This window comes from Pyxicephalus adspersus, chromosome 11, assembly GCF_032062135.1.
Source record: "Pyxicephalus adspersus chromosome 11, UCB_Pads_2.0, whole genome shotgun sequence".
Lineage (NCBI taxonomy): Eukaryota > Metazoa > Chordata > Amphibia > Anura > Pyxicephalidae > Pyxicephalus > Pyxicephalus adspersus.
This window is the reverse complement of record NC_092868.1, coordinates 37,089,312-37,116,522: the sequence shown is the minus strand read 5'-3', so window position 1 is coordinate 37,116,522 and position 27,211 is coordinate 37,089,312. Positions and strand designations below refer to the sequence as shown.

Sequence of the window (27,211 nt, the reverse complement as noted above, 5' to 3'; positions counted from 1 at the left end):
GTGGGCTGCAAGGCAGCTGTGTAGGGAAAATCTCTCCCTTTTTTATGACCCTTATCTTAAATATCTCTTTAATCATCCCAATAAATTCTTACATGTTCATCTTGGGAAAATGTTAACAGCTGTTTAAAATGAACAGTCCTGTAATTTATTTATACTAGCCCTTAAAGTTATTCCACTGAGAGCATAATCTGGTATGCACAGGGATGTCATTTAAATGCAAAATTAGCAATAGCATATGCATTATCTGAATAACCTCCTGGTTGATTTTCACCATTCCCTCAATCAAGTTGTAATTCATAGACTTTATATTACTTGATTCCATTATGAAAGGATTGTTGCTTTAAGTATTAAATAGAAATCACTGCAAACCTTAATCTACATTGCTTTTTAAATATCTGACCAGAGAAAAATTCCCAGCTGTAAAGAACATTCCAAGGTGAATATAATCAGTCGCAAAAGCTTTTTTATTTTTTTTTTTAACTTTAAACACACTTTTGCTAAAGTTTTGTGCCTTAATATTTCAGACATTTCCCCCCTTTTGTTTGTTAAAATATTTATTTATTTTGCTGATATGGCTAAAGTGGACCCATACTAAATAAATATACATTTATTTCTAGCAAGACTTAGTCCTGCCCCCACACAAAAATGCTTTAGTCCAAATTGTTAATAGTCTTTTGAAGGTGCTGACATTCTCATTCCTTTTTCTGAATGTCCTGTGGTGCTAAGTTTTTTTTTTCCTTGCATGTCTGGACCAAATGAGAAAGAAAGGTTTGGGAATCTTGAGAAGCCCACTTTACAAGACATGGGACCTTTAAGCCTTATTCCTATAAGTGGTACCCTACTACTATTACTATGTCTACTGATGTGAGCTTCTCAAGATTCAAACAATACATGGAAGCTAAAAAGAGTCACACTGGTGGCATACTATGGGGTGGGAGGGATCCAGAGTATCCAAGTTAGTATCCAGAATCAAAGCTTTGGATGGTATTGGAGTAAAGGTCCAATTAAAAGCAACCCATTTTCTTCTCGCTTTAAATAATTCAGGAAGCTGCACCCAGTATTAAGATAAACACCTATCTCTCCCATGGGCATTGAGTCTCTACTCTTTTCTCTTAAAAAGCCAGATGCATGTTTGCTGTCCAACACTTCTGTTTGTTTTTATACCATGTCACCATGTAGGCATTACGGTTCCTGCCTTGTCCTGTACTGATATTAGCAGCTTCCAGAAAAGTGAAAAAGAGCGACATGGCTGCCAACTCTGCAATAGAATGATAAATATCATTAAGTAAAGAGATATGTGTATTCATTCTCTTCTGTAAAAAGGAGCAGCTGTCTGAAGTCTTTAAAGAGGTAACAGGGCAGTTTAAAGTAAATAAAAGTTAAGCTCCACTAGACAGATTAATACGAAGTTGGAGCACCATATATGAGCTTTTTACCCTCCAAAGGTTTTCTGATTTACACACTTTTACCAAAATGTATAGTCAGGAAAATCAACCTACGTAATTCACAATTCAGCTACACTTTCTTTCCTTTTCTCACTTTCTCTTTTCTGGACTATCTCTCTTCTATTTGGATGGAGGTGATGATAGTGATGGTGTTTATTGTACTGTTGTTCACATTTGGTTTAAATTCAGTTTTATAGCTATGAGTAGATTTGGCTCAGGTTCAGCTGAAACCAGGTTTGGCAAACACCAAACGTTAAAATGATGAATCAAACACGCCCTTGGAAGGCTAGAGTCAGTAAGATGGCTAGGAAAGCTACATTGGTGAGCCCACAAGTTTGTCTCCTTAATTTCTGTACAGTGTGACAGGTATTTATAACCACAAATATGGCTAAACAGATTAGAACATTTGTTGACCATTAAAACAGCAAATATACAGCATGTGTAATTAACTGGGGTGTTAATCTGTTTGTCTTTTAGCTTTGATAGTTTGATAAATGCAAACAAGTTATTGTAAATCATAAATTTGCTTTCTATAACTCTCAGAATCAACAGAAGTTAGCTCTCAGTTCCAATTTCTCTCTTCTGGGACAAAGGGTGTAATGTGCAGAGGGTGGAGAGCAAGGAATGTTTCTGGAGCCAAGAATCTGTCACGGACATCCCTACTGAATGTGAAGACACATTTTTCAGTAACATTACCAAAAACTTCAAAAGTGTGTTCTGAGATTACACAAATTCTAATGCTACTTTTGTTGTATTATGTTTTCATTGCTGTTCCTTACAAAAAAAGTGCATAGTCCCTATCTTACTATCCTTCTCTGTAATCATGCAATGGTGTGAAAGAAGGGAAGTGCACAGAGCAGTCAGATGGACACCACATAGGGCAGGCAGTCTTTCATTTCAAGGTTCAGACTTAGAGTACTTGCAAGTATGAAAAAGAGACCCAATGAAAATGCAAATAAAATTATTCAGTCTAAAATAATATCTAACTCTACCCCTTAAAAGAGACACAGTAACCATTTAAAAACTTGAAACCAACATTGTTGTGTAAAATACACTCCCTGGCCTAAAACAACCCCCAAGCCTGTGGTAGAAGTGTTATGATCTGTTAAATCTATGGAATGGGCCAGAGAAGACATTATGCAGTGATCTGAAACTCAATCATCAATATCATCAATATACAATATCAAGATCTTTGTGAAAAAATTATGCAACTCTGAATGAAAAGAAATGTTTCAATATTTCATAAGCTTATAAAAACCACAATACCAAATTGTGGGGAATGACAATGCATGCCATAATCAAAGCTAAAGATGGCTAGACAGTGTATATGTATATTACTTACCATAACACTGTTGCACTGATCTTTCACCTTTTAGAACTGGAAGCCACCACTATTGGGTCTATTTATAAGGCAGTAAATCTGACATTCACCAAACATTCGCTAGTGGAGAATCTTCAAGGTTCATGTTTTTTCTGTGGGCGTGAGTAATTCCCCACAAAAGAATGTTTGGTAAATTGCAGATTCACCAAAGATGGCTGAAACAACGGGCAGCAGTAAGACACATGCATTTGATACATGCAGCAGAGTAAATAGGCTAAAGATTCTTAGCACAAACCCTATATCTAAAAAAGTGGGAAGATCAGCTGCAATGGAGTAAGGTAAGTATACACAATCATTAGTGGGCACCAGTGTGTCTTTAAGGGGTCACTCAAAGTGGTGTACTTTCATTAGGAAAATACTGCAATTGTGCTACAGTCAAAGCATCCACTTACTCTTCTTTAGCCCTTGAACCAATCTACCCACCACTGCATCTGAAAATGTCTTCTAGGCAGAACTGCAGTAGCTATAGGAAGTATCAGTAAGCTGTAGTAAAGTAGGTGTTAGATCCTGGAAACAGTACAAGACGGAACTAGAAGAAGTGCCAGAGTAAAGAACTAGCAACTGGGCAAAGAGTAGAAAAATTGAGGGATAACAACTCGATGATGTATTCTCAGAACATTTAAAAGAAGGGTGTGGTGGGCTGGACTGGGAACAACCACTATACATTCAAGCCCTGCACAAAATACTCTCAGAGTATTAGTAACACATCAGGTATTGGCTTGTGGCTAAATCCAGTACAGCAAAATTCAGAAATGATGGGCAGGAAGAATACATGTCCTGCTTCCATTTCATCAGTCATTCTGACTTTTGTATGAATATGTTTCATAAAAAATTTTGGATTTTTCTTTAATATCCTATGTATCCCTCAAATTATTACTTATGGTGATGAAAGAAATGCATTGCGTGATGCTTTATGCTTTTTTAGATGTGCATTAAAAAATTTTGGTAAGTTGTCAAGACTTATTTGAACTGGTTAGCTTTATCTGTTCAGGTGTAGAAAGTTAATTTTTGTAACATCTCAATCTACAGCATCAGCCAATAGCAAATTTCAAGCACTGGTTTAAATGGTGTAGTTGGATAATGCACTAAGTATATTGCCAGCTGGTACATAGAAAACAAATTATACCCAGTTACACTGGTAAATCACAAGCCACAGGCATAATATTGTTTACTCAGGTATTGTATACAATTAGAGCAGTAAAGGTTTGGTGAACATTTTATTCTTTCTATTTTCTTTTAATGCTATGTGATTTGGCACAAGATGTTTTGCAACATTATGGGTCCTCTGAAAACAAGATTTTCCCAGTGGATAGACCCAGTACAGTTACATGTATGGTTCACTATTTTATTTTATTAAGTCATGGTGCGACAGTGATAAATCTTAAATGTGACACACACCATGCAAAACAGATTTTAGATATTTATAATATTATTTTTTTTGGCTTGGGCTTCTTTCAGAACATTCTCTATTTACAGTTTTGTCACCACAATGCAAACCTGGGTTTGCTCTTCATGTTGCATTGATCGCCATGTTACCCATTAAGCTGGAGATGACCAGTATAGGGAAGGTCCAAAATAGATAATTCCTTTTGAAGTCTTAATACTTGAAGGAAAAGCCCCAGTTCCCTGATTCAAAGTATAGTCTCAGCAGATACTAGCTCTTTCATATATTGCAAAGATCAGATTAAAAAATGACAGTGTCTTTGGTGAGACTGCAATGACATCCAACATAGGTCCTGAAAATGTCATCTTGTCAACATTAATGGCTGAATCCAACAGTTCCTCTTCTTAAATGTAGTAATAAAGATGAAGTCTAGTACAGTTAAGGCTTGTCTTAACACTTTCCAGAGCTGCCTTGGCAATTTGACCAATATAACACTTTCATTTGGTGGTCTGTCCATTATTCCTAATAGTCATGATAACACACTTCTAGATCTCATTTGCTGAATTCTTTTCAGGTCCTTGTTTGCCAAGCCTAGACATGTGTAGTATGTACATGTCTTACACAGGTGATCATGAGCGTGAATTTATGTTCCCCACCACAAAAGGTGTTTTTTTTAACCAGGGCTCTGCATCCTTTTCAGTTTTTTTTTCTGCCTTTGTTGTCCATGTGAAGCAGTCTGATAACTGTCCTAGCAGTGAAGTATTTTTATGAAGGCCTTTCGGAATTCCACATTGAATGTGGTGTAAATAATAGGATTGACTGCACTGTTAACATAACCAAGCCATGTGAACGCACTGTACAAGGCTGGTGGTATCTTGCAGTTGCAGTGCATATTTAGGATATGGGTTATAAAGAAGGGAAACCAGCAGACTATGAAGACACCTGAGTGAGAAACAAACAAAAAAAAAAAGATTATAAGTTATAAAAACTTTACAATAACTTCCAGGATAGAATGCATGCAAATGTAAGTCACCTAATCACTTTAACCCTATTGATCACCTCTAGAGAGACCTGAAAATGACTGTCCACCGACAGTCTCCATCCAACCTGATTTAGCGTGAGAGGATTTGTAATGAAGAATGGCAGAAAATTCCACATTCAGGTGTGCAAAGCTTGGTAAATCATACCCAACAGTCTTGAGGCTGTAATTGCTGTCAAAAGTGCTACAACTAAGTACTAAGTGAGATTTTGAATACTTATGTAAATGTGATGTTTCGTTTTTTTCTTTTTAATAGATTTTCTAAAATTCTAATTTGACTTATGGGGTAGTAAGTGTAGAATAATGAGCAAAAAACATAACAAAATGTAAAAAACATGAAGGGTGTCTGATGACTTTGTGAAGCCACTGCATAGATGGACAGTCTGCCAATTCTTATATTTACCAAATAGCCTGTGATTTATTACATTAGTTTGTGGACTGAAGATTCCTATGACTTACCAAGCACAATGGCTAACATCTGTGTGGCTTTCTTCTCTTTTTGTTGTGAAAGCTTCCTTTTGCTCATAGTTTTTAGGGAGGTCCTTGTTTTCCCATTGGGCATTGATTGAATTTCAAAAGTCTTGGCAGACTTTGCATTATCTTTTGGGTGCCCATTCTTCTCGGCCTTGCAGGGACTTTCTGCTGGAGAGGCAAGGTTAGTACTGTTGAACTGGTTGGATGTTGCTGGCACAGCCAGATGTTGGTGGTCTGGGGAAGCTGATTTGTTTTTTGTCTTTTCTGGTGGTGATGTACTTGACATCATCTCCATCTCCATTTCTTCAGGGTGGTTTTCGGTCTCCTGTGCAAACATCAAAAGTACAACAATGCAAAAAATAAACATGCAGTAGCTACTTTGTTTTTTCTTTTTCCATTTGTTTTAATTGTAGGTTTAAGCCAAAAAACTTGGACCATACTCTCAAATAAAAAAAATATACATTTATAATATTGAAAGTTTCCGCATTATTCAGTTTTTCTAGCATTAATTATTGAAAAAAATATGCTAATACAAAAAATATGCTAACTTTTAAAAATCAAAGGTTTTGTTTTTTCTGCTACCAGTTTCTATTACTGTTTCAGATTTCTGCTAGCGGCTAAATTAGTGTTCAGTTTGTTCTCACAAATCAGTAACTGCTACCAGAACAGAGAAGGTCAGGTAAGTCAGGTAAGTCATGTCTCCTTATTGCTAAATAGTAAGGAAACTTTTGTACTGTTTAGAAATAACATGGTGGAACCTAGAATTTTTCCTTTAATTTAGTGTATATGCATCAGGCAGAGTTCTCCATGCAGCAAAAGAAAGGGGAATCAAACAATAGTTCACCCTCTAAATGGAGTGGAAACACATAATGATTTCTTATGATTACTATTTTGTTTAAATAATAATAAATAATCATTTAAATAATAATAAATAAATAAGTTTTTATAATAATTTGACATAATGCAGATCCGTATGGAACTTGAAGCCCCCAAAGCTCTTGCCATATAGTGCATATTATGACAGACTTACCTTTTAGTGTGCTATCTTTTAGCAATGTACGATCTGTACTTCCTTTTGCTACTCCATTGCCACCAATGCCATTTTTTTGTGGTGTTCTTCTAAGTATAAGTTCTTGGCCAGCCACAGATAATGTAACTCTCACACAATGGGCCTGATTTATTAAAGCTCTCCAAGGCTGGAGAGGATACACTTTTGTCAGTGAAGCCATGTCATTCCATGGCTCTGATCCAGGATTAAAACATTTGGTAACAAATAGCAAAATACTTTTAGGAAATCCATTCTAGGCTTGCTGGATCATCCAGCTTCATTGTGGAAAGTATATCCTCTCCAGCCTTGAACAGCTTATGGAAGTTACATCATTTTGGTATAGGGCTTTTACTTCTAGCATCCTATAGATACTGCTATTGTAAAGTGTACTGCACAAATAACTGTATCGTGACAAAAGCAATTCTTATACTAGAATAGATTGATATTTAAATATTTGCAGACTCTACAACAGTTGGCAGGCATTTAAAAGTTTTGCTAAAGAGGTTGAAATTGTATAGAAGTGCTTGGCATGTCATGACTCCCATGGGATGTTGCTTGAAGTGTCTCAAAAACCATTCAAAAACCAAATGCCTATACCGAAAGACTCATGTAAGATTCATGTAACTCATTCCACAATTGTATGAGAGTGTTGAAAACCACGTTGTGGAAGCGTTTGCATGCTGTTGTGTTTGCATTGAGATTGCAGCACGGTTCCGGAAAGCAACATGTTGCTTCTGGCTGTGTAGTTGCTTTTCCTGCTCTGGATGAAGAAATGTACTGCACAAAAGAGTGCAAAGCAGTTTGCTATGTGTCTGGCAGCAGCTAACTGTGTGCTTTTGACTGCAAGTCTAAAAGGGGCCAAAATTATTTCAAACACCCCATTTCAATGAAAACCAGGTATTTGGGTCAGCTGAGGCCTGATTGACAGTGATGAACCACAGCGGTCCCTTTGTCAAAAACTACCTAATGCATGTTGTCAAAAACTTCTAAAATTAGCTTTAGAAATACATACAGGTTTTTTACATTTTACAAGGGGTGAAAAGATTTTGTTCTAACAGTAAAAATTGCTGGCTGTGATCTTTGAAAAATAATTTCTTCCTAATGCCTATAGATATAGGCTTTGTTCAGATTGGTGGGGAGGTTGTGCAGTTACTGCTTTTTCACACTGGTGACCGTTGCTGTGGGGGAGAGGTTGGACGTAACATTTACCTGCGGCAGCACAAAGGAGAAATAACGGGGACTATAGTGAGAGGTTCGGTACCACCTGCTGTCAAATCTGCAAATGTTGGTTCTTTAAGAACAGGGGCTGCAATGTAAGTGGCTGGCCCAGAGCTGCATGTAATCGTTTTCTCCCAATGCAAGTTTGAATCTGACCTTAAAGATTTGTCAGTGCTTTTACTGCTTCTTCAGAATATTTAAATACTTTAGTCTGCATGATCTGGGCACAGGTCTGTGCCGACATTTCTGTGATATGCAAAAAGCTGTAATGAGATATCAGCACGGGTGGCCATTGGCTATTTTCTTGCATAATGTCTTTATAGAATTATCATTTGAACATTGTTTTACAAAGGTATCAGAGTTCCACTAGAATGATTCTTACCATGAATCTTCTTTTTCTAAATCAGTGATGCTTTGCAGTGTTTTCTATCACTAGTTCAGAAGCAGAATTAGGCTCCAAGCCAAGTTCTCCAGGGAAAGAGGATAATCAATCCTGGCCAATACGATTCCAATCAGCCTGCCTATTTGTTTAGTGTGACACATATATTCTACGGTATGCTGTCATGACTCAATAGCTATTCATTCAATATGTTCCCTGCATACTTTACATCTTTGGTAAGAAAGCTCATTAAAAAAGACAGGTAAGTTTTATCTTATGTGACAAATTAAATACACAATTCAGTAAAGTATGAACAGTAACACCTTTTCAAAGCCAATGGTGTTTAAACATACATTGTTTTTATATGGTATACATCAGTGGACAGGGGAACTGGAAATTGGAAGTATCAAGTACTGTAGCAAACAGTGCAGCTCGTGTAGTATGTAAAGAATTTTTCTGGGGTGAATCCTTCGGCCTTTATTGCTCATTAACCTTTCAGTGGGTATGGAGAAGAGTGGGTCGCACTCCCGCTGAAAGTGAACACAATTCTTATGGGTTCATCATCTCTTTTTATATGCTTTAAAAAAAATTGTACACTGATACAATACAGAAACACACTGTAATGACAGAAAACATAAAACACAAAACAAAAAGGAAAAAATAATTAAGATCATATGATTTTCTGGTATTGTTTATAAACCTCATACGTTTCCATCCAAACAAATATTCTTCCAAGGACATTTTTAAGCACTATCTATACTATGTCACACAAGTTATAAATTTTTACAAGTAATGCCTCAAAAACAGTCTTGTAATTATTTACCAACTCAAAGAAGTATTCAAAGAATATTAATGAATAATATAGCATTTACATTTAAAATTACTATAAATCATAAGCATAAATTTGCAGTTTGCTATGTCAAATATGTAATGTGTGGCATTTTTATTCTTAACTTTATGCAACTTAGGGTATTTATTAAATATTTATGACCTTATTATAATCCTGTTACCTTCTGTATGCTGAGAAAACTCACCTAACCTACATTTTTAATGCACACGAGGTTATAAAGATAAAACAAAACCTCCTAGAACAAGGCTTATTAAAGATACATTCAATTTACCAGAATTAATGTTAAAGGCTGGGGAGATAGTTGAGTTCCTAAATGTAATACATATTTTATTAATGCTGCTCATTATTTTGAAATTCAGAGCATATTGTGTGATTGAGTCAGGATTTAGCTCTTTCAATTTTTAGTCTTCAGCTTTGACATGAGTAAAGATAACACAACAACCAAGAGCAGGCAGAAGCAGCATGTCTCAGGTACAAACTAGTCAGCCAGCGACCCAACTTCAGTTAGTGACAGCTTAAAAGAAGCACATTATTTATGTAACTTCCTATTGTTTCAAGATATGCAAAATATGTGTTAAAAGCAGCAGCCACTGAGACACTGCAATGCTGAACATTGAATGAAAGTCTTTTCCAGTTATATTAGACTGGTCGGATAAGAATAAGCTTACTACTTGCTGCTACTTTAGTGGCATTTTTTCCTATAAGTGCAATTTTTTTTTTTATATAACCTTTAAATCTGTGGAAAAAGAAAAGTTGTACAGACTGCAACATATATACACTGCCAAGTGTTTTATCATCATAATCACTAATATTAATATACCATTTGTTTAAGGAAGAAACCCAGAGCTCAGGGTAAAACTACGTTTTTCAGAGCAAACTGCTACTGTGAAGCAAGGAGAGGCAAAGCAAACACACCATGGTCAACCACTTTTGAATATGGTTGTGGACTTGTACAAAGAAAAGAATAAACAAAAGAGTAAAAAAATGCACTCCTTTGCTAGACATCTGCCATCTGTAATTCCTTGATTGCCTTTAGACCCACAGTCATTAAATTTTGGTGGTCTGTTGCTCTAGCTGGTGCATCCCCCAGTGGGGGGAAAAGGACCCCACTGGGGGGGCACACTGGTCAGAGCTGTGGACTATGTCTCCTGTAAGGATCACAGGATCAGGAGTTGGACGGGTTGTGTCCAGAGGCTGAGACCTGTGATGGGAGAGTGGGCAGGTTCTGGCATCATGACATCGCTCTGGGGGAAGTTTCTTCCCCTTTGAGTGACACGCGGCTCCCCGCCCATTCGCGGTCTGGAGTACGTGAAATTAGTGGTCCGTGACGTCCAAAAGGTTGGCGACCATAGTTTTGGACCACATAGTAAATAACTTAGTTAATGACAATACCACAAAATAATATATATATATATATATATATATATATATATATATATATATATATATATAAATATATATTCACCACCTAAGAAGTTAAAAAGCAACATTTTAAATACTACATACTATAGCAAATTAGCAGTCAAAACAAAGTATTGACTTTTTAATTGCTAAAATAGCTGCAGATGGCTTTTATTATTTATTTATGTCTATTTAAATCATGAAGGATAAGTTGCACAAATTAATTTATTTTACGAAAATATAAGGAGTATTATTCTTAGCTGTATTTTTTAATTTTAAATGTTTTACAATTTTATAATATTGAAATGTTTTGCTTGTTTTTTTTTTGTTTTGTTTTTTTTGCAGTTGTGTTAAAAAAAACATTTATTAATGGGTACAACAGGGACAAATTAACACACAAATTAAGGAGTGAGCCCATAAGTAGGTTTTCCTTTTCTTACTATAATTGAAATTATGCAGTTGTACAGAGCAGATAGACTCATTCAGCTGCTGTCCAGGACATTTCTAAGGAAGATTGCAGGTCTGGTTCCTTTGATATGTTAAGAGACGTGTTCATAACCTTATGATTACTCAAAAAGGCATTTACAATGAGAAATATTCAATAAGACACTCACTATTGATTATTTGTAGCATTAGGAATGTGCATACTTTGCTTTGTAAATGTAACTATTATCATAAATCTATAATTATAAAATAGTTTTTTTCTGCCAGTTGTACTTGACAGAAAATTATGTCAATTGCTCAAGGCAACTGTGAAAGCAACAACCCTAATCATTCTTGGAAAACCAAGCACATTTGCAAATACGTAATTTAGCTATTTTAATTTGTTCACCTGTTCTTTGAGAGGTACAAGGACATCAGACGTCCTGCCCATTCAAATTTACTGTATATACTTAAGTAAACCAGAAGTTTTTTTCTCTCAAAATGCAATTAGAAAAATAATATTTATACTGGTGTCATACCAGTGGATGGTACTGTGCTCCCACATAAAGTGTGCAACAAACTCTAGTAATTGGATACATATTGTTACAAACTGTTTTGATACAGTTTGTTATATACTTTACATAGCATAGCATACATAACTGGTGACAAGAATAATGCACCAAAGTTGCTTCACTGATAAAAGTGTATCCTTTCTAGCCTTAGAGAGCTTTAAGAAATCAGGTGCATTATTTAAAACATCTGAGAGACATTTCCTATCTGTCTATAATCATCAAGATTTAGAACATTTTATTTCCAGACGCTTTACATTTGCCACATATAAAAATCTTTTCGGGCGCAACCTTTAGCATCAAGATAGATTCTAGTAAAATGTGCCTGTTTTCTCAATTTGTGAGTCATAATATGCAGAAATAGCTTATTTTTAACCCAACAATGGGAAAATGCCTGTTTGTAACTGTAAATAATTGCTGTGATTTCACTTGGTTAACAGTCAAACTATGAGAAAAGCTGGAAAATTGTTTAGAAACAATGGCAAAACAACTACCCCTGTAAAACTAATTGCTGTGATTTCACTTAGTCAACAAGCATGATAACACAAAACAGGCATACAATAAGAAAACAGGCTGGCTTGTTCAAGGAGGTAAACACAGGAAACTGCAGCATATAGGCAAATACATTAGTGGGCTGGCTCCATACATAACACATACAAACTAAAATGTAAGCTGTCCCTTTCCCTGACTGGCAGTAGCAGAAAATGGCACCTTGGCAACCCTCCATCATGCTCTACTATAGGTCAATAGGATTGTTAGTAGTACCCTTGAAATGAATTAAAGAATACAAAAGCAAAGATATACGTGACTTTAACGGCAGTAAATTCTAACATACATTGGCTAGATACATTGTACACATTACATATGTTGAGATCATTCAACATGATCTCAACATATGTAATGTGTACAATGTATCTAGCCAATGTATGTTAGAATGTCAATTGGACTCTTTCTGAAACTTGGTATATGGGAAGAGGCATGCATATTTTAATTGTCACTTTTAAATGAAGGAAATAAAAAATGTATGATATTTTTATGATATTTACTGCTGTTAAACCCCCGTATTTCTTTGCTTTTGTATTCTCTAATGTATATTGGGGATGTTGGCAGCAATGTAATTGTTAGAAAACCAGAGGATATAAATGATGATACCTTTGAAATGAATACTAAACATTAGCAGAAAAGGAAGACAGTGAAGATTTTTAAGTTCTCAACGTTTTACACATTATCATGTTAGTTACCCCTAACATGATACCCCTACCCCCATGTTAGTTACCCCCAGCACCCCCAAATCCCCTATGCCCTGCCAAAACCATTTAACCTGAAAATGCCCCCTTTTCCCACAACGCATTTATCAGTAATGCATCTTTGAGTAGTAGGAATGAATAAAAACCCAGCTAGCAATGCAATGGCATGTAATTCCAACATCACTTTGTAGTACTGTACTTCTGTATTTTGGGAAAGGGGGTTACAATGCTGACACCCTGACCTTGCCAGACTAGGCACTGGCCCAAAGGTGATAGAGTAATGTGTGACCTAACTGTGTGTTTCTATTAAAGTTTGATTGTACTTATGGATTTTGTGAAACATCTTCAGTACTGTTTGTACCTGGAAGAAGGGGTTGACTGTGAAAGCACATCCTGAAAAATATTAACTGTTAGTGCAATTAAAAATGTATCAAAACCTAATTGGTGTATAGTCAGATAATATAGCTCATTTTCAGAAACATGCCATATGTTTTTTTCCATGGAATTTATGCACTGACTTACTAAAATACCCTAAACTTGTCCTTTGAAACCTGAATGGTAAAAAAAATTGATGATCATTATCTGTACTTTTACAAACTCTTGACCTCAAGTTTATCCTTAGATACTTCGTCTGATTTAAATAGCTAGTGGTGTCTTATACGCCATTCTTCTATTATTCCTTTACCATTGTGTAACCTTGAATTGCCAGTCTCAGGTCTAACAGCCAATTGTATGTACCAAGTACTTAGGTTGCAATGCAGTAATTGACACTTAGAAAAAGCTTCAATCAGTGTTGTAATACTTACCACTTTCTTTTTATTAGCTGGGAAACTCCCGTTGGATTTCACAAAGACAGCGCACAGCTTCACATCTTCTGGATGAGTACATTTATCCTAAGAAACAAAACATTGAAAGCTGGAGGTAAAATGATCAACATTTGATTGACTTCCAAAGTGGTTCTTTGAGAACTTTTGTAGCTTTGTAGCTAAATTATTAGTATTCTACACATTTCACCCAGGTTGGGGTCTATTGAGACACATGTATTTATACACACACAATTGTGTTGTGGGTGTACAAACTGTATTATTAAAAGTAATTCACACAATACTAGTTCATGAGACAGTGACACTTTAAACAAAAGGTACTCTGTTAAATCAATATTAGCTTGCACTTATGGTTGTATGTAGAATGTGATTTGGGAATACATTATGTAGGAAAGTCTGCCTTTGTTATTTCAACGAAGGGGCAATATTTGACTTTGAAGAAACTTAAAGGCTTGAAAGCTTTGTATAATCTTACATTAAAGGAAATGAGTACCGAGAGAATAACAAAGCTTCCACTGCTCTCCTTCTGAGATAGTTGTCCGCAAACATTTTTCAGCTTGGTGACATAAAGTAGAAAAAAATAAAGTTTTGTGCACTGTGAATATATAAAATTGTCTTCAGAGTTATCTTGATCATTGTTGGTCACTTTAAAGAATAATGAACCCTGACTGCTTGACTCATAAAGGAATACACTTTGGAGTGAACAAGGGTGAGAAATAGGAAGAAAATAGGCCTTCCAATATATCTGATTCCTCGCCCTAAAGTGCATAAACAAAAGATGACAGGAGTTGTTTTCAGAAAATAAGCATGAGCATGACCGAATAAGAGTCTATATTATAATCTATTGTTTTTATTGTTCCTGCAAAAATGTATTAAAAGGCATGAGAAAAATTAGGAGTAAACACAAAAAGGGTCTGAGAAAGGAATAGTTTTAGAAATGCTAATTAAAATTAGGTCAAACTAAAGTTCCACTTTTAAGATTACACGATCAGGCAGGTCATTACTACAAAAACAGGTGATGTCCCTCCTGCAAAATTCACTCCTACCTGACTGATGGCTCCAGGTTTACTGCAAAAAAGTTAAGCTGCATATGGGCTGCATCAGTTTTTGTTGCCAGGATTAGGCAAATTCGGCCATTCTCGCTTACCGAAATTGTAACTGAAAAAAAAAAAAAAGATTGCGGGTTGTGCTGATCAATGAATCAGCTCAAGGGCGATCCCCGGCACTAGAGGTTAAATTGTGACGAGTCTCTCCATTCAAAACCTCTAGTGCTCTCTGATTGGCTGAGGAAAGCTTTCCTCAGCCAATCAGGAAATTAACCTCTACTGCTGAGGATCTTCTCAATGAATTCCGCTGTTGCTGCATTCCCTGGGAACAGTGTGCGATCCGCGGCACTAGAGGTTATTTAACCTCTAGTGCCAGGAATCTTTTCAATTAATGGGGCTGTGGCCGCATTCATTGGGAACAGTGTGCAATCCGCGGCACTAGAGGTTATTTAACCTCCAGTACCGGAGATCTTCTCAATGATCGCGACCGTGGCCTCTAGTGCCCCGGGGATCGCAAACAGGAGGATTCCAAGGGAATCCTGTGAATAATTTCCCCTGTGAATATTAATCCTCCTGTTATAATTTCCTCAATCTTCCAATGGTTTTGCAAAATCGGTTTGCCAAAATTTAGCAGAACCATCAGAAGTTCGAGAAAATTTACATATATATATGGGTTCAGTGGGCTTTTCATAAATCCTAAAGTTGGATGGAAGCACCCTTCAACTATCTTCGACCTGTTTTGCGCCACAAAACAGATCCTTATTGGTCCCAATCTTTTCTTACAAAAAGGAAAAACAATCAGCATACAAAAGCAGATACAAATACACAAAAATAGACAGAAAAAATAAAAAATGCCCCTATTCTAAACACACCCTGCCAAAAATGTAAACCTATATTACAAATATTTCTTATTTAAAATATATATTTTTTTTTTAGGCACATTTTGCCTAACCACCTAAAAAAAATGCAATGAGGTAACATTGTTACATTTTGTTCCTAATGATGCCATCTTAAATGATGTCTTTTATTGTGTAGCATTTAGTGCAATAATATCTTATAATTTGACTCAATGATTTAGTGTATCTGTTTCACAAAAAGGTTAAATAATTTTAAATTAACTTTAGGATGAACAGCAATATTTTACCTAATCACTAATCAGATTTATTTCTGGAGGTCATTAAACTCTGGAAGGAGGATGGGAGGGGCTTACACACATGCTGGCCAGAAGCTTCCTTGCTTATGAAAAACGTCCAGTTGTAATACATCCTATGGTTATGTTATGAATGTTCCCATTAGTTACACTGTTTTCTTTGAAGCTGGAACTTTCTAATCAGTCACATTTACAGAAATACATCTGAATAACTTAAGACATATCATATCTTGAAGCTTTTGATGTTAATGAGGGGCATTCTGATGCTAATAAACCCCTTGATTGCTAAATAAACATGCTTTGTCCCAGAGACCTAAATATTTATTTGCTTAGTTCCTCTAGGACACCCAGAACCCTTGCATCTCCTATGTTCAGGTGCATTGCAATTACCCTAAAATAGTAGATATTATTTATGGAAAAATACCATGCTATTTTATGTTTTTGTCTTTTGACAAAGACATCCTCAACAATTTTGGTAACAATACTATTCAGGGGTTTTGCAAATACCTTGAAAAAGGTAAAATCTCAAACTTCAAGTCAAAAGTAAGGTGGTCGAAATGTCTGCTAATTTTTATATTCTGTTTAGGACAGAGTTGAGAATAGCCTTGAAGAGATTTTCCCTCATTTCTGTCCCTGTGACACCAGCACAGGAAATAAGAAAAATACTAACAAGAACAAGAAATATTGTTAACTAGAACACATACAGAAAAAGAAATGTGTTAGAGATTATATACCAAGAACAGTGCTTTAATATTGGGTATTGACCCCCACCAATCTCAGTTATGGTAATACTCGAAACAGATACATCAACTGCAAATACCAAACTGTATATAGACATTCTTTTATCGTATGCCCAGAAATTATTTTTAGATATTCTTATCAATAATAGCTTAGAATCAACCAACTGAAACCGAAAACAAGTACACTGTAACCTTAGCCCTTATACTATTCCCCAAACCTTTGCTACATTAATCAGCTATCATAATTGAACAAATGACATTTTCAGTAGTCTTATAGAATATAAAATGTCATATTCTACTTTAAATATTTATGGATTACGCACAATATGCAATGTCTCAGGTTCAATCAAGTTTACAACAACCTGGAAATTTGAAACTAATACTGAAATGGGGAAAATAAATCATCTTTATTATATATAAGATGTTATGTCTCAATGCAATAAACCTAAAAAAAATACTAATTCAAAGAAACATTTTGGATGATGTTTATGTACATAAAACAGAGAAATACTTTACTATTTTCTTCCATAAAATACAGCTACTGTACTGTAGTTGTAAAGAAACAGCACTGTACTGTACTGTACTGAACTGGCATTCAACTTGTGAAGATTTTATTTGGAGGCATTCATCCATTCAAGGTAGCAAAGGGAATCTTGGTAAAAGGCGCTGGGTGAATTCTTTTAAACCTTCTTATCTATTTTTTCCACTGTGCAAATACCTTCAGTGAATCACTGATAAATAGATCCTTCGTTTTAAAAGTTTCAGAAGGCAGCTGTACTGAATACTTGAAAAGACCTCAAAAAAACTCTCATTGTACCTATTACCAGCTAATGATTAAACCCACCATTTTCTACCCAGTTCACATTTGAGTAAACCTAGCTGTAGCAAGATGAGGATTTTGCCACTTTACAGATCTTTAGTCATTGCAAAAACTAAACCAGATATTTTTTATGAGCCAAAACAAATTATAAAAAAATAAAAAGAAATGTGGACCCCTTCTGTTTTCATACCAGCTGATAGGCCAGTCCCCCTAAAGTAATCAACCTATCACAGTGCTATACCCAGATATTCTGAATTTCATCTAGCTTGATGATTTCACGTTTTGTGTCATGGAGTGACTGGAACTGGGGGTTGCACCCCAATTCAGAATGCAGTTCTACACATGGGCCCACTGTGTCCGCTACTGAATGTGGAACAAGAGTGTAAAAGCTTTTTAGTTGTCTGTGTAAGGAATCTAACATGGTTTTTCATTGAGTGTCCTAATACTAACTTTTAAATGAAACATTATCTTATAGCAAAAAACAATGTAGTAAGGTGTTGAAAATGGTAACTTTGGTATGACCATGCTATTATGACATCCAATGCAGTACAGTGCAGTCGAACATGTTTGTATTTAGTATCAATTACCTTGTTGGCATCTGCTTCCACTCCACGACTGTTGCGCTTGGTGTTTACCCTCTTCCTTCGCTTTTGTAGAACTATATAAATCTGGACATATACCAGGAGTGTGACAATAAAGGGGACATAGAAGGATACAACAGAGGAGTAGATGACAAATGCAGGGTTTTCAATGAGGCACTCATTGGATGCTGAAAAAATAAAATCGAGTAAGTTCAATTCTTCCTTACTATTTACATATTGACTTAAAAGTGCAAGTACATGCTGAAAAAAAGTCCTTTGTCAAAAAATAAATTGAAATTATGCTAAATACATTCTAAAAATAGGACTGATGTACTGAAAAAAACGTATGAGTGAATTTGTTCATAAGAGAAGCTTTGTTCACCAGTTACGAGTGGGGGGAAATTTGAAAAACACACAGTGGGGCATCAAAAGTAAACATGGAACACTTTTTCTTGCACATATTCATATGATTAAAGTAACTACTACTGATAAGCAAAGTTGGGCAATTCATTTGTGCCACACTTTTCACAAAAAAAGACATATTTTTGTGAAAATGCAACAGTTTCAGTAAATAACATGATAGATTTTGAAAACTTGAAAATGCAGGACATACTCAACATAACATGAATTTTTGCTATAGAAAAACATTGAAAAAATATCTTATTTTATATACAGGTTACACCAGTAGATAGCACTGTGCCTTCATGTAAAGTGTGTAACAAACTCTAACTATTAGACAAGAGACATGAGTTTGTCACACACTTTACAAAAGGACACAGTGCTATTTACCATCCACAAAATATGATTTAAGAACAAATGATCAATCATAATTAACATTATAACTCTATTTCTATTCAAAAATATACTGTAGTATTGTGTTTTAGGATTGAATGATTTTATTACATGGTAGGGAGGCTTATTTCATAAATTTTTCATCTGTTAATAATATACAAGTCAGGGAAAAACTTTATTCTGATTGTTTATTTTTATTTTTTCAGGGATTGAAAAAATTAGATCAAAAATGGAATTTGTAAACCTTTAATGAAAACTGTTCCTGCCTCAAAGAGACTGTAATACAGTGATAAAATGCCTTCTTCAATATATGTAAATTTACTTTTTCTTCTATCGCTCACTTTCTATTCGATCCTCATCTAGTACAACAATCAGAATGAGAAGGAAACTTCCCAGACACATTTATTGAATATATCACCAAACCATATGAGTTACACTGTATTTGAGGCATTAGCAATTTTGCAAAGAAGGTCTGATCATTACACTATGTTTACAAAACTCAGTGAACATTTGAAAAGCAAACAATCAGTCACTAGTTCTGTAGTAAATTATCCTTGTAGTGTTTATACTTACTGTGGATATAGGAAAACCATGGCAGACATCTTTTTTTACAGTTCAAACCTATTCAAATATGGCAGGAAAAAGGGTGTTCACCCAAAGATCACAGATCATATCACAAGTGGTTTCTAGGGCTTCTTAAAAGTGATGCTAAACCAGCTGCCCTTAGAGAAGGAAGAGGGATGAGCAGGTAAGGTACCCGAACCACCAGGAACCACATGGGAAGGCTCTTCCCACTGGCAGTCTAATCAAACTATTACAGTTATGGTAACCCCATAATCAGCAGAAGCTGTTTTGCTAAAATTTAGCTGAGTTGAGTTCTTCTTTAATTGAAGCTGAATTCCATTGAGAGCTAGTTTTATTTAGAATAAACACATAAGTATAATTCCTTTCAGAAAACCACTAATCCTGGGAAACCCATACAGTATTTACTGTCAACAACGGTCTATGGCCCCAAATCTCCTAACTTGTGCACACACTTGAATTTTTGCTTGTGTTACTGCCATTCTGTTTCCATCATTTCTTATTTCTTGGATCAAAGTTTGCCTTTTAACTTTTCATGTACTAGACTCAAAAGTTAAGCAGGTCAGAATACCCACTGCCAGCTTACCTTCATTCTTGAATCATTTGTATGTAACTAGATAAGCTTCTGGCAGAACAGAATCTCTGAGATAAACTTAGTGCTTAGGATTTGGCCATCAATATCCTACACAAAACTGATTCCACTTGTTTTCCTCAGACTTTTTAATTGGGCCACCGTGGCCTTCTATATAGTTTTACCTACCAAAATAAAAACAGAAGCTAACAATAAAAGAAAAATGAAATGATTTGATGAATGCAAGCTTTACAAAATGTATATTATTCTAGGCAACCCGTACCCTGGACCATTTCAGGTGATCACTCAAATGAACAATGGCATAGCATAGTTTACATGGTGTCTGATGAGAGGGAAGACAGATGTTTATGCAGAACGTTTGGGATTTCAGCCTATTGCATTTAACTGTGAAAGTGAATAAAATTGGATTAGCTATGATGTATTTCTGCACTTTGAACACAATTACTGAACCTTGTTGCTTTATTAAAATATTACATTATTTCATGATACACATTTTAGTGTTTGACATCTTCTTGTTCTTGTTTCAGAAATAAAATTAAATATAGGGACATGCAATAAATTAGACAGATCTCCCAGAGGCCTCTGTATTGTGACCTTGGTAATATCTTCTTTTTTTCAGGCTTATATCTTGCATATCTCTATGCAAGAAGTTGAATAAGTGCCCTAGTCTTGCTTAGAACTGATAATTTAGTTACAAAAATTAAAAATAAAAATATAAAATATACCCCCCAATAAATGAGTTTTAGTTGGATTTGGAGCTTTTGCCATTTTTTGTGCATGTGCAGTATGTGCACAGTGCAGTATACACTCCCAGCTTAGACCTGGTATGTAAGTTGTCTATAATAAAGCCAAGTTTTTGATGATGTTACTTCACCATCAGTGGCTGAAAAAAAACAGCAGAAAAGAGGAAGCAGTTAGGATTGCGGAGTGCAGAGCTGTCAGCGTTCCATTAAAATAAAACAAGAGGTAAGTCCTGGATACCTGTTGAGCTGGGGTCACTCTACCAGACTACAGTTCTACCAAAACCAAAAAGAAACTGAATATTTTCTGACCTGTTGTCATTTCTCCTAAAAACTGTCCTCTGTCAGTATATTAGTTAGCCAATAAAAGGTATTGCCTAAAACAAATGTATGCGGTTGTCTATGGATAGCACAGCACCATGATACATCTTGGCCTTTGTGATTTCCAAAAAATATGCATTGCACCACACTCATAACTCTTCAGAATTCCTATATATAATATGTGAAACAATAAATAATAATGTAGGCAGTTTAATAAGCATATACATCTGACAATACTGTCATCAGGAATAACATTCTCCTGCCGTATTCTGCTCTACAAATATCTGAAACTGGAACCTTCTGCTGCAAAGGCAGAATGTATGGTAAACATCATTAGTTTTCCATTAACCATCCATTTTGTCTGTCTTCAGTGTTTTCTACAGATTGTTTAGTCAATAACTCATCCAGGGCTTTTTACCACACCGTTTATCATTTTATAACAATAGATAACACTGACAGCCAAAGGTTTCATAATTACTGTATTTATTACCACTTTATATGGCTGGGTTGTTATGTTGCTTGTAATGAATTGGGATTCATAAGATGAAAGTGTTTGTTTTTGCTTTCTGAAGACATTTGAAAACAATATTTGTGCTCAAGTGAATACACAAACGTGATCAGCAGCAGAATACTTATACAACCATACCCTGCCAAAAAGTATCTTAAGGTTGTGCACATAGTCTGCTTACTGCTTTCCTAAAGAAAAGTGTCCTAAACTGTCTGCTGTATATCCTTGTTAACTTATTTTTAAGGCAAGGCACTAGCTTGTGAACTCATGGCCCCTGATTCATCAAGCAAAATCGGATTATCGGTCGCGCATTCGTATTAGCGATCCGGAATCGCGCGCGATCGCGCTATTCAACAACCGGAAAAGCTCGCGCACGGAGCCGCGCTTATCCGACAGCTTTTTACTGGCGATCATGCATGGCAGGAATCCGCCCGGCAGATTCAGGATGCGAGTGGACGCGCGCACTCGAGTCCCGGACCGCGGTAATCCGCGATCGCGGGTCGCGCGTATTATCGCGCTTCCAGCGATCGCGGATTTCAATGATGAATCAGGGGCATGGTCTTCAGCGTTTAAGAGCTTTAATAATTGGCTAATTGAGTAATTAAATCATACGCACAACAAATTTAATTAAAAATGTCATAATATTTTATGAGATCCACTAAGATTTTTTATTCCCTCCAATTTTTAATTTTCATTTCCTCAAGCCCACCAAAATGTGGATAATTAGGGAAGTTATTTGCTAGTGATTGTCATTAATTAACATCTTGTGGCAAATGAAAACCCGAAGATAAAGTCAAAGATACATTCGGCTGCATTTCTGCACAGCCAACATAAGATGTTGCTTAGGTGTTAGGTGAGACACACATCTTGTGCATCAGGTTGCTGGCAATCAGTAAGTTTTTCACTATTGTCATGCCTTCCAGTCTTGTTGGGTTCTCATTGTTGCAAAGTTTGTCCATTTTTGCTGGTAAAATAGTGTACTTTTACGATCATGTGTTATGGGTCTGTACACCTAGACACTAACTGCTAATAAGATAGGGAATGTTTCTCTACTCATTTCATTATGAGTGACCCGCATGATGGCCAACGTGTCTCTTTTAGCTTCTTAGCTTCCTGTGGCATCTTAGGTAGCTATAACGTCTTGTCTGGTAAGCATGCTAAGACTAGCCTGCTGACTAGAGTAGGGAGGGATTGCACAAGATAGTTAGTCTGAGAGTCAGGATGTGTAAATAGCAATGATAGTACATTAATAGTCATATTTCAATAAAGCAATATGCTAGTTGTAATTTCTAACTTATTTTTGAAAGTATTTTGAAAGGTTTGGCAGTCGTATATATAAACTCCGATACTACATACAAAGTCTGAGAGTTTGGGGTGCTGGTTTAAAAATAATTTACCAGTTTTTGTTAGACTGCATTGACTCATACTTTAATCACCTATTTTTTTAATGTTTGAGTTATCTTGTACGATTCCTGACCAAATAATTATTAGCCTTTGGTTTCTCAACATGTCTGACTAACCAGACCTACACCTTATCCTGCAGTACCTATATACAATGTTAATTGATCTTCCAACTAAAATACCTCCTGCCTGGCTTCACCTCCAACCTAAAACTGACTACTAATTAGTGAATAGTACTCCACCTAACCATATCTGTATTTTCACCCGTCACCAACAAAACAATTCTGGGCATCACTTTCTTGGAGTTTCCCCATAGTTTATCCAAGTGTTTCTCAACTGTGGTTTTGTGGAACCCCAGTTTATCCCAGTGTTTCTCAACTCCATGGTTTTGTGGAACCCCAGGGTTCCTCCAGAGGTTGCTAGGGGTTCCATGAGCAATGAGCAGTTTGTGCCTCTCAGGTCAGTTTAATTGACACCAATAATCGTTTTGGCTATGCGTAACATTGGCATTGACATTTTCCGACTGGCCAGCAATGTTAGAGACATGCTTCCCAATGACCATCATACTAATGTAGCTGTGAATATAGTAAATAGAGTAGGGGTTCCCAAAGACCTGAAATCTATATTTAGGGGGTTCCTCCACATTAAAAAGGTAGAGAAAGACTAGTTTAACCCATAACCACCATTAATATCTCAACAATAAGCCACCAGCAAGCGACACAGAGCATGAGTGCTTAACTGGATAGGTCCTGGACGATTTCCACTTTTTTTTGTCTGCAGTGAACATGAACCTAATCTGAGTATTTTGTTTATATTTTGGATTCTGCACCTGCATTAAATCTCAGTTTGCCTGCATTGATCCCTAACCATTAAGCCACTCCCTGTGCTGCCTCAAACACATATTTTGACATATATTTTGACTTTATGCAATTAAAATGTCATATCCCCCATGTTTATTATACTTTTTTAGAGTTTTCCCAATTACAGTAAAACATTATATACTTTATTCATTGCAATCAAAATTAGAAACATTTATAAGGGGCCTAACCTGCCCCCACATAACCCTTAATACACTATATAGAACCAAACTAAATGGAGGTCTAAATATCCCAATTTTGGATAATTATTTAAAGGCAGCAATTCAAAGCACTACAAATCCCTCATTATGGGTACTTTTAGGTTTGATAAATTGTGATCCTATTACACTTAACCTCCTGGGCTGTTTATTTCTGTCTGGATTTATATGTTTAAAAGCGGTACAATTTTTTTCATGAAAATTGAATTTACAGCATATATAATATATACAATATATACAATATAATAGTATGAGTATAAAAAAGTTTGAAACAAAATCATGTCAAAATAATAAATTAAATAAATTAAAAAAATATATATTTTTTTATTTTTTTGTTTTAAATTAAAAATAAATAAATATTATACTCATACTATTATATTAAACTGTAAAATAAATTTTCATGAAAGACAATGTACTGCTTTTATACATATAAATCCACTGTATTGCATTCAATACAGTTATTTTGTATTGAATGCAATACAAAATAATTTGAAATTCCCACTGTGCCCCCGACGCAATGGATGCACGGATTGACATCACTGAGAACCTCCCGGTGACTCATGCAGAGGATGCTGGCCTGAGGAAGCGAGGAGATGGAAAGGATAAAGGAGGATGCCGGCGGATCAGGTAAGGCTCTATTTACTATTGGTTTTCACTGATTTAGCCAACCCGAGTGTGACTCGGGGTTACCGCTTTCAGCATCTTTTTTTTACGAGTCACACTCGGGGTTAATTTCATAATGTGGATTCCTTGTGGATTCCTCCAGTATATCGCCCTAATCATCTTAGTCCACACCTACAACATCTACTGAAAATATGGCATAGTGTTAAATTCTCTGGCAACCTTATATCATCACATTTACCATTATTACCTATAATAAAATGTCCCCTCTTCCCTTCATGTTTAGAATCCCCTTCTAAATTTAAATAGTGGACAGATAAAGGATATACTGCCATATATTCCTTCTTAACTAATGAAGGAATAAAACCTTTTTCATATTTTAAATTCTCACATGAAATCCCAGAACCTCTCCTATAAGAAGTAAATCTTCTCTACTAAAACTAACAACCTTTGAATGTAAATGCAGAGAAAATCCACCTACTAACGGACTCAGCACTTTAATACGACCCTCGCTACTATCTGCCAAATCACATAATAAACCCTATATGCTGAATTGGGAGAGAGAGTTAAATGTATCCATAAATGATGATACTTGGAAGGATTTATGGACAAATACTGCTACCTCTTCAATCAGTATTAATATACTGGAAAATTCATACAAAATCTTACGCCATCTTACACCATCTCGAATAGCGAAATTTGCTCCTAAATATTCTTCTAAATGTTTCAGAAAATGTATTGAAGAGGGTACTATGACCCACATTTGGTGATCTTGTTTAATAATAACAAAACTATGGATTAGAGTCTATAACCTCATCCATACTATAATAAATAAAATCTTGAACTAAATCCACTCGAAGAATTATTAAATAAATCTATTCCAAACATACCCAAAACAAAACAAAAACTGATAAACTTCATATTTTGTGCTACAGAAATGACTATTGCAAGCTCTTGGAAAACATCCTCTCCCAATTATAAAATAGTAATTCAGAAAATTAATAATATTATGATGAATGAGAAACTAACTTCTATTACACAAAATACACATGAATTATTTCTAAAGATCTGGGATCCATGGATAAACTATATTAAATTGAATATAGATACTCTTTCTATATAATACAGTTATATATTCCCCTGAAAGAATATTTCATGTTATTTTCTTTTTCTCTTTTACTTTTTTTACTTTTCAATTTTTATAATTATCTCTTTCTTATAAGTTATCTTTATTACATTATATGCATTTATTTATTTTTTTACATTATAACTTAAATTATATCATTGCATGTTACTTGATTATTATTGTAACATTGTATAATTTTATTGTTATACCTTGTAACCTTGTAAAACTCAATAAAAATTATTGTAACAGATTAAAGTGAAAAACACAATATCAAAGGCCAAAAGAACATAAACAGAGTAAGCGGGTATAAAAGGGCACTGTAAAAGAGGCAGGTAATTGACACATGTAGAAAGAAAAACAACGACCAGAGACAGAACTCAACAATGTGGGCTTCAGTGCACTAAGTAGTAAGAAAGATAGATAAGTAGAAAAATTACAGAATATCAGGCAGAGCAATGTAGAAAGCTTGTGCAACCTTTTACAGACCAGTTATAGACAAGTGATATTCAACTGTACTGCTACATATTCACCACAACAGATTACTGTACATCTTGTCACATCAGTGAAAAAAGATCTCAAAGAACTGTTCAGTAGGGATGAAGTTTGAGTTCAAGGTGGGTTTGACTTTAACTTGAAAACTAAGCAGGTTGCTGGTAGGCAAGGTAAAATCAAGCTTCCATCTTACCTTACCAGTCATTTGGCTGGGAGCTAATAATTATGGTGCACATTGATCAGGGTTTCCATTGGCCGGTGGTTGTCAGGGGTGGTTTATGATATGAACCACCCCTAAAACCCATCAGCCATCAATTTGAATTCTGACCAAGTATTATTTTCTATGTATGTTTTAATAATTATATTGTTTTTTTTAAAAAAAATAACAGTAACAACAATCGGGTAGGAGGAATGTTATGTGTCTAAAAGAATGCGGAACAACAATAGTAGTCTAAATAAAATGTACTAGGAAAGACAATTAACCAATCAGCAGGTTCCTAGTTAAGTAGGATTAATGTGAAATAATACCAAAGAGGAGTTAAACATTTTATAAACTTTTCTGCTAAATCCTATTTTTTTAATCTATAAGATTTTAGTGATTTGGTTTACATCTTCTAACCAGTCATGGTAATTACTACATAGGAAAATGTGTACTATAACAAGCTGTGTTTTCAGAGACACTGCCATCTCTATCAAATAACCATCAAAGCCCCAGGGTTCACCTCTATTAGCCGAGAGATATTCAGTTTATTGTCACAAAGTAAAAGATCTGCATTTTGGAGATATTTCCATTGCAATTTATAATGTTTCAGATGAATGAGACTGCTTATTTATTACCCTAAAAACATACAGCCCTGTTACCATAAGCTGTGGTTTGACAGAGAAAAAGGTGGTGACATATTGGGCCTGATTTAACCACCTGGGCGTTTCACTGATGTCTGG

The 27,211-nt window shown here is 35.4% G+C and overlaps 1 protein-coding gene across 2 annotated transcripts in view; it reads right to left on the bottom strand.

The window, feature by feature from the left end:
- Positions 1-870: 870 nt before the first annotated feature.
- DRD2 (dopamine receptor D2) overlaps positions 871-27,211 on the bottom strand; it is a 168,273-nt gene continuing 141,932 nt past the window's right edge. For both annotated transcript variants that reach the window (XM_072426247.1, XM_072426248.1), the window contains exons 5-8: positions 18,026-18,207; positions 13,665-13,751; positions 5,709-6,048; positions 871-5,152 (exon numbers count right to left, since the gene is read on the bottom strand). In XM_072426247.1, the coding sequence (XP_072282348.1) occupies positions 4,959-5,152; positions 5,709-6,048; positions 13,665-13,751; positions 18,026-18,207 (803 nt within the window). In that variant the 3' untranslated portion in view covers positions 871-4,958. The remainder of the gene's footprint in view (positions 5,153-5,708; positions 6,049-13,664; positions 13,752-18,025; positions 18,208-27,211) is intronic.